Genomic DNA, 14,232 nt, shown 5'->3' on the forward strand with positions numbered 1-14,232 from the left:
AGTACAAAGTGGTGGTGCTGGGCTCGGGCGGGGTAGGCAAATCCGCCCTGACCGTGCAGTTCGTGACCGGTACCTTCATCGAGAAATACGACCCCACCATCGAGGACTTCTACCGCAAGGAGATCGAGGTGGATTCGTCGCCGTCGGTGCTGGAAATCCTGGACACGGCGGGCACCGAGCAGTTCGCGTCCATGCGGGACCTGTACATCAAGAACGGCCAGGGCTTCATCCTGGTCTACAGCCTCGTCAACCAGCAGAGCTTCCAGGACATCAAGCCCATGCGGGACCAGATCATCCGCGTGAAGCGGTGAGCGAGGGCGCAGGGAGCTTGGCGGCTGCACCCCAGAGTCACCGTCCCGGGGCCAGAACTCCCCGCACGGGGCTCTGGGGAGGGGGCTGTCTGGGGGGTGGCTCCGAGCTGGAGGCTTTACTATTGTCATTCTGCTCCTCCTCAATCTCAAATTCGAGTGCTTTGTTTCACAACTAAAATTTGGCATCCTGTTAGCCCACAGAACAGCTCTTTGTCTCTTGGACGTTGTTAGCATTGCTTGTACAGAGCCCCCAAGGAAACAAAGTTTAAAACTTGCAGAGGGGAAGGGAGTGGATAGGTTTGTGTTGGGAAGAGAGGAACTGTGCAGGTATAGTCGAGACATCTGCAGACTGAACAACAACAATCTGCCTTGGCAATGTTTGACAGCAAAAATCGCTCACACACCTATACAGTAAAGTCAAGTCCAGAGGAAAGAGACCTTTCTCATCTCGTTAAAGGTTTATGGTTCCAAGGCGTTTTACAAAAATGAAGTCTCTAATTTAGAGCAAAACTTTAAAGACAGATTATCACATTATTTGAAGACATCGTAAGCTAAATGGGGTTTCGAGAATATTAACATAGAGGAGTGCAAATAAGCCATTCACAGGAAAAGAATGCAGCTTAGCTGTTTTTTGTTTTTTAATATAGCCGCCTTAACCGCTTCAAAAAAAAAAAAGTTTCTGGAAACAAAACAGAAGCTTCTTCAAAAGTGTGACTCAAGTATTAGGTAATTTAAAGTTAACGTTAATAAGCCTTTTTATATATATAAATTGTTTTCTAAAGTATACATTTTGGAAATATGGCTGATTACTTAAATGATTTAAAATGTTTGTTTTCTCTTAAATTCACTGAGTATATTTTTCCGTGTAATTTCAAGCATTAGAAATGTGATAATATCTTAGTTCAAAGTTTTGGCAGATTTTTCTAATTACCATTTAATTACACATTACCGTTTTATCCAGTTCTTGTTAGTTAATGCCTGCTGATAATTTTGGTGTCCTTTTTTTCTTGCCTTATTCTACCTAGAGCCTAAATCTGAAGACCTTTATTGAAAGATGACTGTCAGTGCATTGTAGACACAATCACATTGTGCGTCAGTTTGAGTCCACTCATTCTGAAAGAGCAAGGACCAAGTTATGTGTATCCAGGGGATGCTCAAAAACTCATTACGAGTAGTGGGTTTTTAATGCAACCTATGAGATCAAAGAGAAGGCTCTCTCTCCATTGCTCCACCCCCCCTTAATTACTTGAGTATGCGCTTTAATAGCTGAATTAAATTGTGCATGTTATTCATCCTTGTGTTAAATTCCAAGCTAGAATAAAGCAGATACTTTCGTGGTCTCTGCTGCTAAGATTTGCGAATTTGATAGCTTTTTACTTCTCCAGTATCATTTTCCTAAAGTTAAACTTAGTATGAGGATGGCATTTAAGGCGCTACATTTAAGTGACTTAAATCCTTATTACCCCCTCTCCCAATACCACACAATTAGAAAGAAAGAAACCAAACCTAACCAACTGCAAGGTAGTCTGATACATCGCCACATGTCAATGTTAGGCCAAATGCATACATCAAAAAATAATCTAAGTAAATGCCCAACTTCCTCACCCTTCACATTTAGATATATAGGCATAAAGATATGAAGATGCAGATATACAATGATAAAGCCATATACCCATGGCTAACTTCTTGAAGCCTAGGGAACAAATATGGCAAAATATTATTGGATAATATGGTCCACATAATTTTGTAGTTTCTTGTAATTTAGTGCAGATTACTTTTCTCAGTTATAATAATAGGTTATTAGTCTAAACTCAGTATATTGGAGCAATTTATTTATTTTCATTATGACCCAGAGGAAGAAAATAGAGTAAAATTCTGCACGCCCAAATATCATTTTACTCTCTAGTCTCAGTTCTTGATATAAAAAGATCATTGATCAGCTGAAGTAGAGTTCATAAATTCTTTTCACCAGAATTCAACCATTGTGTATGTAAGAACCTCTTGGACCCTCACTTGTCTGTCTTTGTAATATGGTAGTAGTAAGGTATTTTACACCTCATCGTAATCCCAGCATCTGGCTTCCCATCATTGATGGAGAGGACGTGTGAATGCAGGTGGCCTCTCAGTATTTGATATGTACTGTCAAATTCAGTATTCAGCTTTAGGTCTAGGTCAGCACTTTTCAATAGAGATATAACGTGAGCCACATATGTAATTTTAACATTCCTAGTAGCTGATTTTTTTTAAATAACATAAATATGTGGAATTAATTTTAATAATGTATTTTATTTAACCCACCATATTTAAAACAGAATCATTTTGACATGTCAATATTCAAAAATTATTGATAATTTTTTATTACTTTTGATTTTTGATAATTTTTTATTATTTTTGATTACTTATTGATTACTTTTTTATACTGTGTCTTTGAAGTTTGGTATGTGTTTGACGTAGCACATCTCAATTCAAACAAGTCACATTTCAAGTGCTCAGTAGCCACTTGTGGCCACAGGCTGCCATACTGGACCACAGAGGTCTAAGGTGTATATGATTTGGGGAAATGCTTGCTTATTTCTCTAAGCTTCAGTTTCCTTATCTGTGAAATAGAGATTAATATGCACCTTCCAGAGTCCTTGTAAGAATTAAATGAGATAATGTATTTTAAGATACCCAAAACAATACCTAGTACACAGAAGTTGCTCAAAAAATTCTAGCTGTCAGTCTTACTTTAGTAACTTTGTCATTTATCTTCCTTAAATTTTACCCTTGATATAAATGTAATTTTAGAAGAAATAAATTTGTAATTGCATTTTGGAATTCATTATTTAGTATACGCAAGATGAGACTAAAAAGCAATGAGGTTAAAATAATCCTTGGAAGAACTGTGTTGGTATTCTCTTTAAATATTTTCTCTTATGAAGGATCTGATGGAAAAGGGCATGAGAATGAACATTTAACTTCAAGTACAGTGTAGCAATAAATGCATAGCACTAATGCATAGCCAAACAACGAATGGAGCTTTTCATTTTTCATTTTCATTTCAAATAATACCAGTCATTTTCAAGGATGGCTATTACTTGAAATGTTTCACTTTTAAGAAATGTAAAACTGACCAGTACTCCCTTAAGTGTCTATAAGTGTACATACCTCCATATACATACACAACCTTTTATCAAAGCCAAGTGGACCAACTGAAAATGGCTATATTTGTAAATTCATATGCTTTCTTTTCTTAACTTGATTTTGGGTGATGTTACACACACAAAGAAAAGGAATAGGGATATAGGAAATGTTTTTCAGTTGAAATAAAACTAGAATTTTTTCTGAATTTGTAATTGCTTTTCTCATTGTTACCCATGCCAGGATCAGCCATGGTCCTGACGTGAAGTTCTTGGAACGTGATATACAAGGCCTGTTTGCTGTTAGGAAAAAGTCCAGAAATCTTCAACATGACTTTTCACAGCCCAGCTTGCTCTTATCCCTCCCTGCCTGTGCATCTCTTGAAACCGTCCTTTTACTCTAGCACCCAGACCTTAAGTCCTTGAAAGTGCCTTTCTCCGGGCTCTCCTTTGGCCTGTAGAAATCTACCTTTTGGCAGAGTTAATTCCTACTCCGTCTTTCACCCTCACCCCTGCTTAACCCATTTATACCAGAGGTTGCAAATTTTTTTTGTGAAAAATCAAACCTTGGCAATGACCTTGAGCAATAGGATATAAATAACTCCCACAAGCTTAGCATTCCAATAATGGAACACTAGGCATAGATGAGTTAAAAGATTTTTCCCCACTGAGGGAAGATGTCCTCTTAAACCAAAGTAACCCCTTTCCTGTCTTCCCTTACTAGACTACACTTTATGGCTCACCTTTTCCCTCAATTACACATACCCTGCCCTTCCCCTTTTCTTTGAAGCACTCATGCAAATTTAATTATTTGTGTGATCATTTATGGGTAGTCAGCCTTTCTCACAAAACTCTAAGCCCATGTAACTAGCACAGCTCCTACTAGCACATAGGAAACAAGAAAAAATGTTGGAAAAATGAATGTTCAGAAAGAAAAGTATTTGTGTTGTCCTTTGGCCTTAGCTTCCCTAAACATTTTGATTTCATAGACGGAGGAGATCTTTTAAAGTTCTTTTTGCAGATGGAGATGATCTTCCTTCAGCTGGAACTCTCTGTGAGAACACTTCTAGTTGGGGCAGTGTTTAATATGAACCTCAAAGAATCAGAAACATGATGTATTCCAGATGGAGGAAATGGCACAGGAAATGCATAGAATATGTTTTTTGGATGTTAAATAGAGCAGATTGGCCAAACGGGGAATTTATATAGAAGTGTGAGGGGAGGTAAGGTGAAAAATTTTAAAGCTAAATTACTGAAGGTTAAAGACTTTGGAGTTGATCGTGTAGTCGAGGACCATAATTACAATTGTCATAGGTATAGTAATATGTAGTGATATGGTAGATGACTTAGTGGTAATAGACTACTCTGTTTCATAACAGGAAGAATAGTCATAAATGTTACGATAATCCAGTTTCTATATGAAGTGTGAAGATCCTGAATTAGCATGGTGTCTGTAGTAACAGGAGAGAAAGGATGCGAGGAATGTTGCAAAGAATGAATTAATCACACTCAGAGGAAGTGGAAAAGGTCAGACGTAACCTTGACATTTTGAAATGAATGAATAGGATTATGGAGGAATAGCTGGGGGAGATTATTTTCAGTTTTGGCGATGGTAATTATCCAGATAGCCAGCCTAATAAGTAATTAGAACATCTGAATAAAGCCTGAAAGGTCAGGTTATGTATGAATATGAAGACTCACGATCATCTGCATAGTTCAGATTGGGAGAGTAGATGAAACCTACTGGGTAGAGTATAGAGACAGAAATGAATGGATATGGCTAAGAATAGAAATGAGAAATGAATGAATATAGCCAAGGATAGAACTTGAGAGTTGTAAGATACACAGTGGAGACTTCCTATATTGCAGTAGGAGAGAAGGCGTGGGGTGTTTTAAGATTGGGAAAAGGATAGTTGATGTGCACTACCCAAGGTGAATAAGTTGTTGTTTTTTTTAAGATCATTATTAATTTTCTATATCACTTAAGTGGTCACTTTCAAGTGAGCTGGCTGATTGTTTACACTTTCCCCCTTACCATAAGTAGCTATTAAAGTTTAATCTAAAATAGAAGCATATTGCCAATTGTTACACATAGATCTTTGGCCCATGACAGTTTGGTGCTGGAGAGCTGAAACAAGAGTATATATCAAAAGATGTTTGTCCCAACTAAGTGAAACTTCTGGAGCTCTGCTGCCATTTTTTCCTCCACAAATACCCGCTTTCCCAATAGCAAAACTTAATTCAAAGCTGGACCTCCCAGGTACAGAGCCTAATAGCTATGGGTCAGTTTTTTGTTTTGTTTTGGTACTGGTGAATTAGGAAGGAAAATTTTTAATAATTAATAAATGTATATTATGAAGAATTGATGCCTAATCCTGAAAGTCAGACATAAATCCAAACAAAGAATTTGGGTATGAAGATAAGGAGTGATGGTGAAACCTGTATCCGCTTAAATACAAAACTAAGATAAAAGAATTGTGAGAATTATGGCTGCCAAACAGAATATCAGAGTGAAAAACACTGACAATATGAAACAGACAATATAGCTAGTAAGTCAGGATGAGAGGAGGGCAATAGTTATGAGTGCTCACTTCATCTTTCGTGAGAGGGATTTAAATGGTCAAAAATTGAAATTTGTTTTGAAAATGACTTGAAGAGCTCAATGTTTTTCATGATATTTTTTGCTTTTTTTAAAAACCACTTTATTGAGGTACGATTGGCATTCAAAAAGCCAGATATATTTAATGTATACAACTCAAGTGAGTTTAGAGATAAGCATACACCTGTGACATCACCACAATCAATGCTGTGAAACTATCTATCACCTCCAAAAGTTTCCCCCTGCTTTATTTATCCATTCACTCATTCATTCATTCTTTTTTTTTTTTGTAATAAGAATGTAATAAGAACACTTGACCTAAGTTCTATCTTCTTAGCAAATGTTTATACAAAAAAGTACTGTATACAATACAGTACTTAAGAAGTACTATTACTGTACAGATCTCTGGGACTTACCCATCTTGCATAACTGAACTTCGTACAGTGAATCACTTTTTATGGCCCAGGAGTTTTTCCTGAAAAGGAAACTTTTGTTTTGGCTGCATTGTAAAATTACAGGTTACAGTATATAGTTTTCTTTTTGCCATCCCAGGATTGTAATTTTTAAAGCTCATTTTGGAGTTGGAGGAGATGATGGCTCTTCCGCTCTAACATTCTGTGAGAGCACTTTTGTCTGGCCGGGGTGATGAGGGAAGGGGTCAAGTTTAATATGAACCTTCAAGAACCAGCAGCCTGTGACCCACAATTTTGTCTAGTTAAGATTTGATAATTATATCAATAAAATCTACTATGAGAGGAATAATTATACTAATATTTATTTTTTAATGGAGAGAGGGCAAAAATAATTTAAATAATTATTAAACATTAAGGAAGAGGTAGAGGAACTAAGAAAAATGACTGGATTTCACAACCAACAGGAAGAGCCAACAAAGTTGGAATCTTTTTATTTGCTGACGTTTCAGTAGCAATACACTTGAGTGATTTAATTTCTGTATGTGAACTTCTGGGAAATTACATATGGCACCATAAGGTGTATTATGCATGTATGTGTACATATTTTTAAGCAAGGATCTTTACATAAAACCAAGTACACTATACTTAAGGGAATTTTTTTTCAGGGATATTTTTTCTTTTCAGTTCTCTTTTAGTCATTGTCTTTAGAACCTTAGTGCCTAGGGAAGGATACTGTATGCTTTACTCTAGGGTTTTCTTTGCTTCTGTTTTGATTTTTCCCTGTTTTCTGTTTCTCTCCATTTATTCTTACCTACTGTTTTTTTACATACTTATATTTTTCAGGCCTATGGTGTAAAAAGAGTTTTAAGTACTCTAAATTTTTTTGGAGTAATAAGAGTTTGAATATGAGTAGACTTTCAAACAAGGTAAAACTGATGGAGACTGAATAGTTACTAAAGGAAATGTATAGACATTGTGTTTAGGAAATTTATCTTGAAATTTTAATGGTGTGCAGAAATATGCCATATATTATATATTGCCATTTCATTTGTGACTTTGACAGTTGTGGTTCATTTCATTAAAAATTATTCTCAGCCTGACAGAGAAAAGTTTAATTTCTTAAACATGCCTTTCTGCTTTACAGATCAAACTCAGCCTTTTAGTAGAGTAATATCAATAATGCTAATGCTGTCATTGTGGACATCTGCATTTCAGTCAAGTATGTTAAGTAAAGCATAAATATATTAATAAAATTTAAAGTAATCAAAATAGCTAAAAACAATATTTGAAGATTCTAATACATAATCTAAGATTTTGTCATGGTATGTATTAAATACTAAGTAGACTTAGCTTTGTACTTTTAAACGATTGAAACCAGTTTGGAAATATTGGACCTAATAGACCAACTCTTTCACCTTTTTTTCCTCATTGTAAGAAAACTCCAGTAAAATCAAATGCCTACATTAGCCTTATTTTTAATAAATTTCAGTTAAATTGAGGGTCATTGCTATGAAATATGTTTTTTTTTAAGCATGTAAATCTGAATAAGGTTATTGGGTATCTGAATCATATGTCAACGGTGTATTATATTGAAGTTACGGTTTGGGAGGTCTAATAACCAGTCAGTACTGGGAGTTTTTGGAAGTTTAATGCACTTAGTTACTTAAAGTTGGAAATGTACTTCTAATCACACCTTACTGAAATATATCTGAGTAAAGTACACTTGTAAATGATAGATTCTTAACTGTAATGCTGAAATGTTTTCACTGGCATAATTGGATAGATGGGGATTTGTTTTTGTTTATGTTTTTTATTTCTCTAATATGTTTAAGATTTTAAAACATACCAAAATTTGTATTTAGGTAGAAATAAGATGACATACTTTTTATTTTTAAATTGTTAGTATCTATCAAAAAGCCAAATACTGGAAAAAATTAATAACTATCTCACTATTTCTATGGATCCACTCAGCAGGGGATTTCACATTTTCTTAACCAGGGCCCTCAGTAAGAAATACATCTCATATTGTGACCTAGTGCACACATCTAGCTGAAATCAACATTTCATGAAACAGTAAACTTTCTCTGTTGCTTGTATTACCTTTTCTATTTATTTTTTTCTATTTTTATTTCATTGTTTTTAAGTGCACTTCATGACCCACCAAATTGATTTTATCACACATAGTTTGGAAACTGCTATCCTAGGACATTTTACTCTAAGAAAACTAAATGGAACTATCTGTTTAATATTCATCTTCTCTCTCCTGCTTTTCTGGTTTCCAACAATGCTATGTAAGATTACGAAAATGAAGTACTTCCCAATGTGAGTTAGTAACTACTACCTGTAATTCAGAGAAAGATAGCATTTAGTCACTGAACAAAAAGATATAGCATATCTTTTGAGAAAGCATTTATCTTTGTTGTGCATATTAGAAATGTGAGGATGTATTTCTCATGTAATTTTGTTCATTCTAGTAAGGCAAGATAACTCTTGCCTTGTGAAAACTTAGAGAAAGGGAGGTTGTGGTAGTATTCAGACTTGAATACACGAGTGCGGGATTACCCATTTCTAGAACAGTTGCTGAGGAGGTTCAGAAAACTCAAAATAGAGGTCTGCTGCATCTATCCAGGATAACACTGATTCACCTCTCCCTGTAAGACAGTAAAACTATAAATACCTTAAAATCACTTAGTAAAGCTACCCAAGAGAAACACTGAAAAACCTTTATTTAAAACATTTAGGAGTGTTCTCATGCTTTCCTGCCCCTTAAAAATTAATAATTCAAATGTGGAAATCCTATATTATATTAATAATTCAATGCATATTAGTATTTTCTTTACTAAGTATCTTTACAGCTCTCTCTGTATATGAAATCTTAGAGTCCTATTTTAAGAGAGAGGGTCTTGTTCTGTTGCCCAGGCTGGAGTGCAGTGATGCCATCATAACTTACTGTAGCCTCTGATTCCTGGGCTCAAGCAACCCTTCTGCCTCAGCCACCTGAATAGCTAGGACTACAGGGCAGGCACCACCGCATCCAAGTAATTCTTTAAAAATTTTTTCTAGAGATGGGATCTTGTTATTTTGCACAGGCTGGTCTCAAACTCTTGACCTCAAGTGATCCAACTACCTCACCTGCCCAAAGCACCAGGATTCAGGCCTGAGCCACTGTCCCTGGTCCTAAATTAATTCATCTTTAGGTTTCCAATGAACATTATAAATAACTATGTATTATAATTCTCGAATAGAGTATTTTATTGTATATACTCATCTTCTCATCCATGAAGACAGCAAATGTTAATCTCATTAAAGCTGAGCTCCAGCACTTACTAGTTATGTAATTAGGAGCAAGTTGACATTCCTTGCATTTTAATTTCCTCATTTGTAATATGAGTATGATGTAGTAACTCATGAGATAATAAACATAAAGTATTTCTTTACATGTGAACCTAAAATATCAATAATAAAGTTTCACCAAGAATCACAGAAATAGGAATGAAACCCAGCCTTTTATCTGTATACTACTACGTGATTTCTTAGGAATTAGGCTCAATTGTCTTACTACATTGAGATGAATTATATACCTAGTATAGTATAACATTTGTTTCTCCCATTGCTTTCTCCTCTGTTTTAAGTGCTCTAACACTATGTTATAGAACTTACAGCATAAACCTTGAGTACTTTGTGTCTTTGCCTTCTCCTAGAGACCTAAATATGTTGGCTATAAATGGTGGCAATAAATTTTTGTGACTCATGAGGAATTGTGATGATTTTTAGTAACGCATATTTTAAATATTAAAATGTGACATAAGAAGCAATCAGCATATAATTTTAGTATTTGTTAACACTTCTCATTTTAAAAAAGTTAGTAATAATAGTAGACCTCTTTATGAATACCAAATGTTACACATGGGGTGAAGATAATTTTAACAGTCTTTATGGCTAGTTATATATAGTAACATGTTGGCATAGCTTTTTAATAAATCAAATTGAGAAAAGTTTTGTCTTTGTAGAAGTCATCACTGTCAACACCAAGTAATATCATTTAAGCCACCTCATTTGCATAGCATTGCCTTGGGCATTATACAGAATAAGAACAAGATACTATCTTTGTCCTTCTGGTGTGCCAAAATGTCCTATAAAAGGGTATATATTTTGCAGTACTGAGTTATACAGAAATCTATTTTTAAAGACAATCTGATTTCTAAGTTTCAAAATATTGTTCCACCAAAAACATTGCTCTTATTAGGCCACCTTTTCTAAGGAATTTTATTCATTTTAACTTATGGAAATTCAGAATTTTGCCTATAAGACTAATGACAATTATATATTTATATATAATCGCCTTTTTTGTATATGTCTTAGTCTCTTCAGGCTGCTATAACAAAATTCCTTAGACTGTGTAATTTATAAACCATAGAAATGTATTGCTGACAGTTCTAGATGCTGGGAAATCCAAAGTCAAGACACCAGCAAAATTCGTATCACAGATGGTGCCTCTTGCTGCATCTTCATATGATATAAGGAGCAAAATGGCTCACTCAAACCTCCTTTATAAGGGCACTAGTCCCATTCATGAGGGTGGAGACATCATGACCGAATCATTTCCTGAAGTCCCTACCTCTTCATTCTGTCACACTGGGGATTAAATTTCAACATATGACTTTTAGGGAGGCAAGCATTCAGACCACAGCAGTATATTTAGTACATTTTTATCCTCCCTATCTAAAACATAATTTCTCCTTCCCTCAATGATCCACTTATACTCTACTGTTTCTTTTTCTAGTTCGTGAACCAACAGTCCCAAACAAACTTTGGCAATCAGTAATGTTGATTGGTAAAATGAAGTACTGAAATCCTATTGTTAAGTAGCCACATACATACATACATGAAAACTAACTAGAAAATGAACTAGACTTAATTATTTTTAGTTTATTTTTTAAGAGCAAGTGACGAGAAAATAATTTCTCAATGGTTAATTCAGTTTATGTGTAAAACCAATGATATAAAACTTGTTTACAATGGTCTAGCATTAAGGAACTATAATGTTTGCATAAACCGTATGTCTGTTCTTGCTCTCAGATGGTCAACTAGTTTTGGAGTGCTATTACCTTTATTAAAGAAGGATGTAAACAGAGCATTATCTCAATAGGTGCAGCTGCTATGTGGAGCTCTGTGCAGGGAGAGTCCCCCAGCTGGGTGTGGACTCAGTTATGGGAATGCGGTCATCCACCAGCTGCATGTGTCCTGAGAGAGGCAGCCAGGATGCTGTGTGTTTACCATCCCTGCTGAACAAATCAGTACCTTAATTATGGCAGGATGCCTCCCGGAGGTATATACATTTTAAAAGGCTACTCTTGATGACAGAAAATGTTTATTCCTAGGCCACCCTGAGCACATCATCTGGTTTTATTGAAGGAAATACTTGTACATTTATGGAGGGAACGAAATTTATTTTATTGCTTGCATCAGCATATACCTACTAAGTAATGAGTTCTGAAGCTTTTTTTTATAGGCCACAGTGAGTGACTTCTTAACAATCCCATATCTATTTTCCTTTGAATAAGTACCATTGCTTCAGTCTATTCCCTTTTCTCCAAAGGTGACTGTATGTCTCTTTTATCTGGGACAGTTCAGGTCTCTGCTTGTTCTTCTCTATATTTATTTACAGTGCCCCTTTCCATCTTGAAAGTATCTCAGTGTGGGCAATACATTTCATGGTCACTATAAACTGTTACCTCAAATTCTCTTTTTTTTTTTAATCATGACAATTCAAATCCCATTTGTGCATATATTTTTGAGATACTTTGTTTAAATAAACAGTATCTTTCTTTGACCTGGCCAGCATCCTTTTTTAAAGCTTTTGTTAATTTGGGTAAACAAATCCTCATGAACTGGAAATGTTGCTCAGTTTTGAAAGATGACATCTTTTTTACTAAATGCTCTTGATTAAAGATGGCTGCAGACTCTTTGACACAACTTCCATTGAGAAGTAGGATCTGTTTCCTCTTCCTTTGAGTCTGTGCTGGCCTGTTTAGACTGCACTGATCCATAGAGTATGGTGGAAGTGATACTAAGCCCGTTTGGGGCCTAATCTCTGAGAAGACTAACAGCTTCCACCTTACTTTCTTGAAACCCTGAGCTACCACACAGGAAGTCCAGCTATGCTGCTGGAAAATTCACAGAGAGGCCCGGAGGCTAGATAGAGAGGAGGAGGGAGCTCCCTTCCAGCCATTTCTACCAACGTGCCAGGCCTCAGGTGATGCCATCTTTGACTCTCCAGCCCAGCCCTGCTCACTGTAACTGAAGACCTCTGAGTGACCCCAGTGAATATGATGTAGAACAGAAGAACTGCCCAACTGAGTTCTGCCCAAATTCCTGACCCACAGCATCATGCAATATAGTAAAATGGCTATTTTAAGCCCCTAAGTTTTGGGATAGTTTCATGCAGCAGTAGTTATCTGGAACAATAACACATTTTTAGATAAACATGTTATTTTAGAAATTATTTTGGTAAGAGTACTGTTGATCCTTTGGGTTTCTTTGTGAAGATCTTAAAAAAAATTTATTGAAGATGATTAAATAAATCTTAACTCTTAAAATAAGGCAAATTTATGGAGCACCTACCAACTGCCCTTGCAATTGATCTGCCCGATGTCATTTGACCCCACCCAACCATGCATAACTGTACTTTGAAGATCACATTTAATTGTATTAAGAATATAGTGTATTATAGCTTAGTTTCAGCAGAAAATCCAAATGTATGTATGTGCCCTTTGCAACTGTTTATACTCATAGTCTGAACTGCCGCCTCCCCCTTCACTCTACCCACAGGGTGTATTGTTTATACAAGTAATTGATGTAAACCATCTATTTTCTGTTAATGAAGAAAGAGTCTATTATTTGGTGGTGCTCTGCTTCAATTTTGATATCTAGCACCTGACACATAGAAAATACCTAGTAAATATCTGTTGAATTTATAAGTAAAGATCCCTGCATTCTATATTTTGACAGTTTCCCTCCAGATCCCGGATCTCTGGAGACCCCTTATGCATCAAATCAATATAAGCATTTCACTGTCTAACACAAGGCATGATAAAGAAAAATAATAAAGCATTTTAGATAGTGTACATCCAAAAATGCATTTTTAGCCTGGTGGCCATGGACATGTTTGCACTGATTTTGTGACATTTTTGTTACTCCAAACACTATGGACTACTTGAGAAAACTGTCAGATTTGCAGACCATCACTTCATTATCTCATTCTACTTTGTGTGTCTGTAAGTGTCAAGAACTGATTCCAGCACTAGGGATACAGCTGCATATGAAACATTCATGCCCTTGCCTTCCTCAGATCCCAGATGTAACTTCAAAGGTAGCACAGCTGGCTTCAGGCAGAAACAAAACTTCAGCTCAAAACTCGTTATACTACTCAGAGTTCTTGGTTTTTTTTTTTTTTTTTTTTCCTTTTTTTCTTTCTTTTTTAACCCACCTTGTCTTAGGCCTTCAGAGCCATCATTCACATCTAGTGGCTTGACTTAGCAGTATTTACTGCAGGAAGTTGAACAGAATAAGGAAAGCTACTTCTGTTTGGAAAAGATAGTATTAGATCTTAGAGGGAAAGGTATCTATCCTGTTTTTCTCAAATCTTTTCCACAAGAATTAATGGTTTTCAGAATAGATGGTTAGTTTTGGCCATCCTTGGCCAGAGGAATGGAAGCCAGAGAAAGGAGATAAAAAACAGTTTTGGTACATTTTTACAGCTATATCACCATTACAATTCTAGAACTGCC

At 35.8% G+C, this 14,232-nt stretch overlaps 1 protein-coding gene across 1 annotated transcript in view; it reads left to right on the top strand.

Annotated features, from left to right (window-relative positions):
• Window positions 1–14,232, top strand: part of RAP2A (RAP2A, member of RAS oncogene family) — a 35,884-nt gene that overhangs the window by 1,204 nt on the left and 20,448 nt on the right. Inside the window, exon 2 of the mRNA XM_011933939.1 lies at window positions 3–307. Within this exon, the coding sequence (XP_011789329.1) occupies window positions 3–307 (305 nt within the window). The remainder of the gene's footprint in view (window positions 1–2; window positions 308–14,232) is intronic.

The sequence above is a fragment of the Colobus angolensis genome, unplaced genomic scaffold (genome assembly GCF_000951035.1).
Source record: "Colobus angolensis palliatus isolate OR3802 unplaced genomic scaffold, Cang.pa_1.0 Scaffold13, whole genome shotgun sequence".
Taxonomy (NCBI): Eukaryota; Metazoa; Chordata; class Mammalia; order Primates; family Cercopithecidae; genus Colobus; species Colobus angolensis.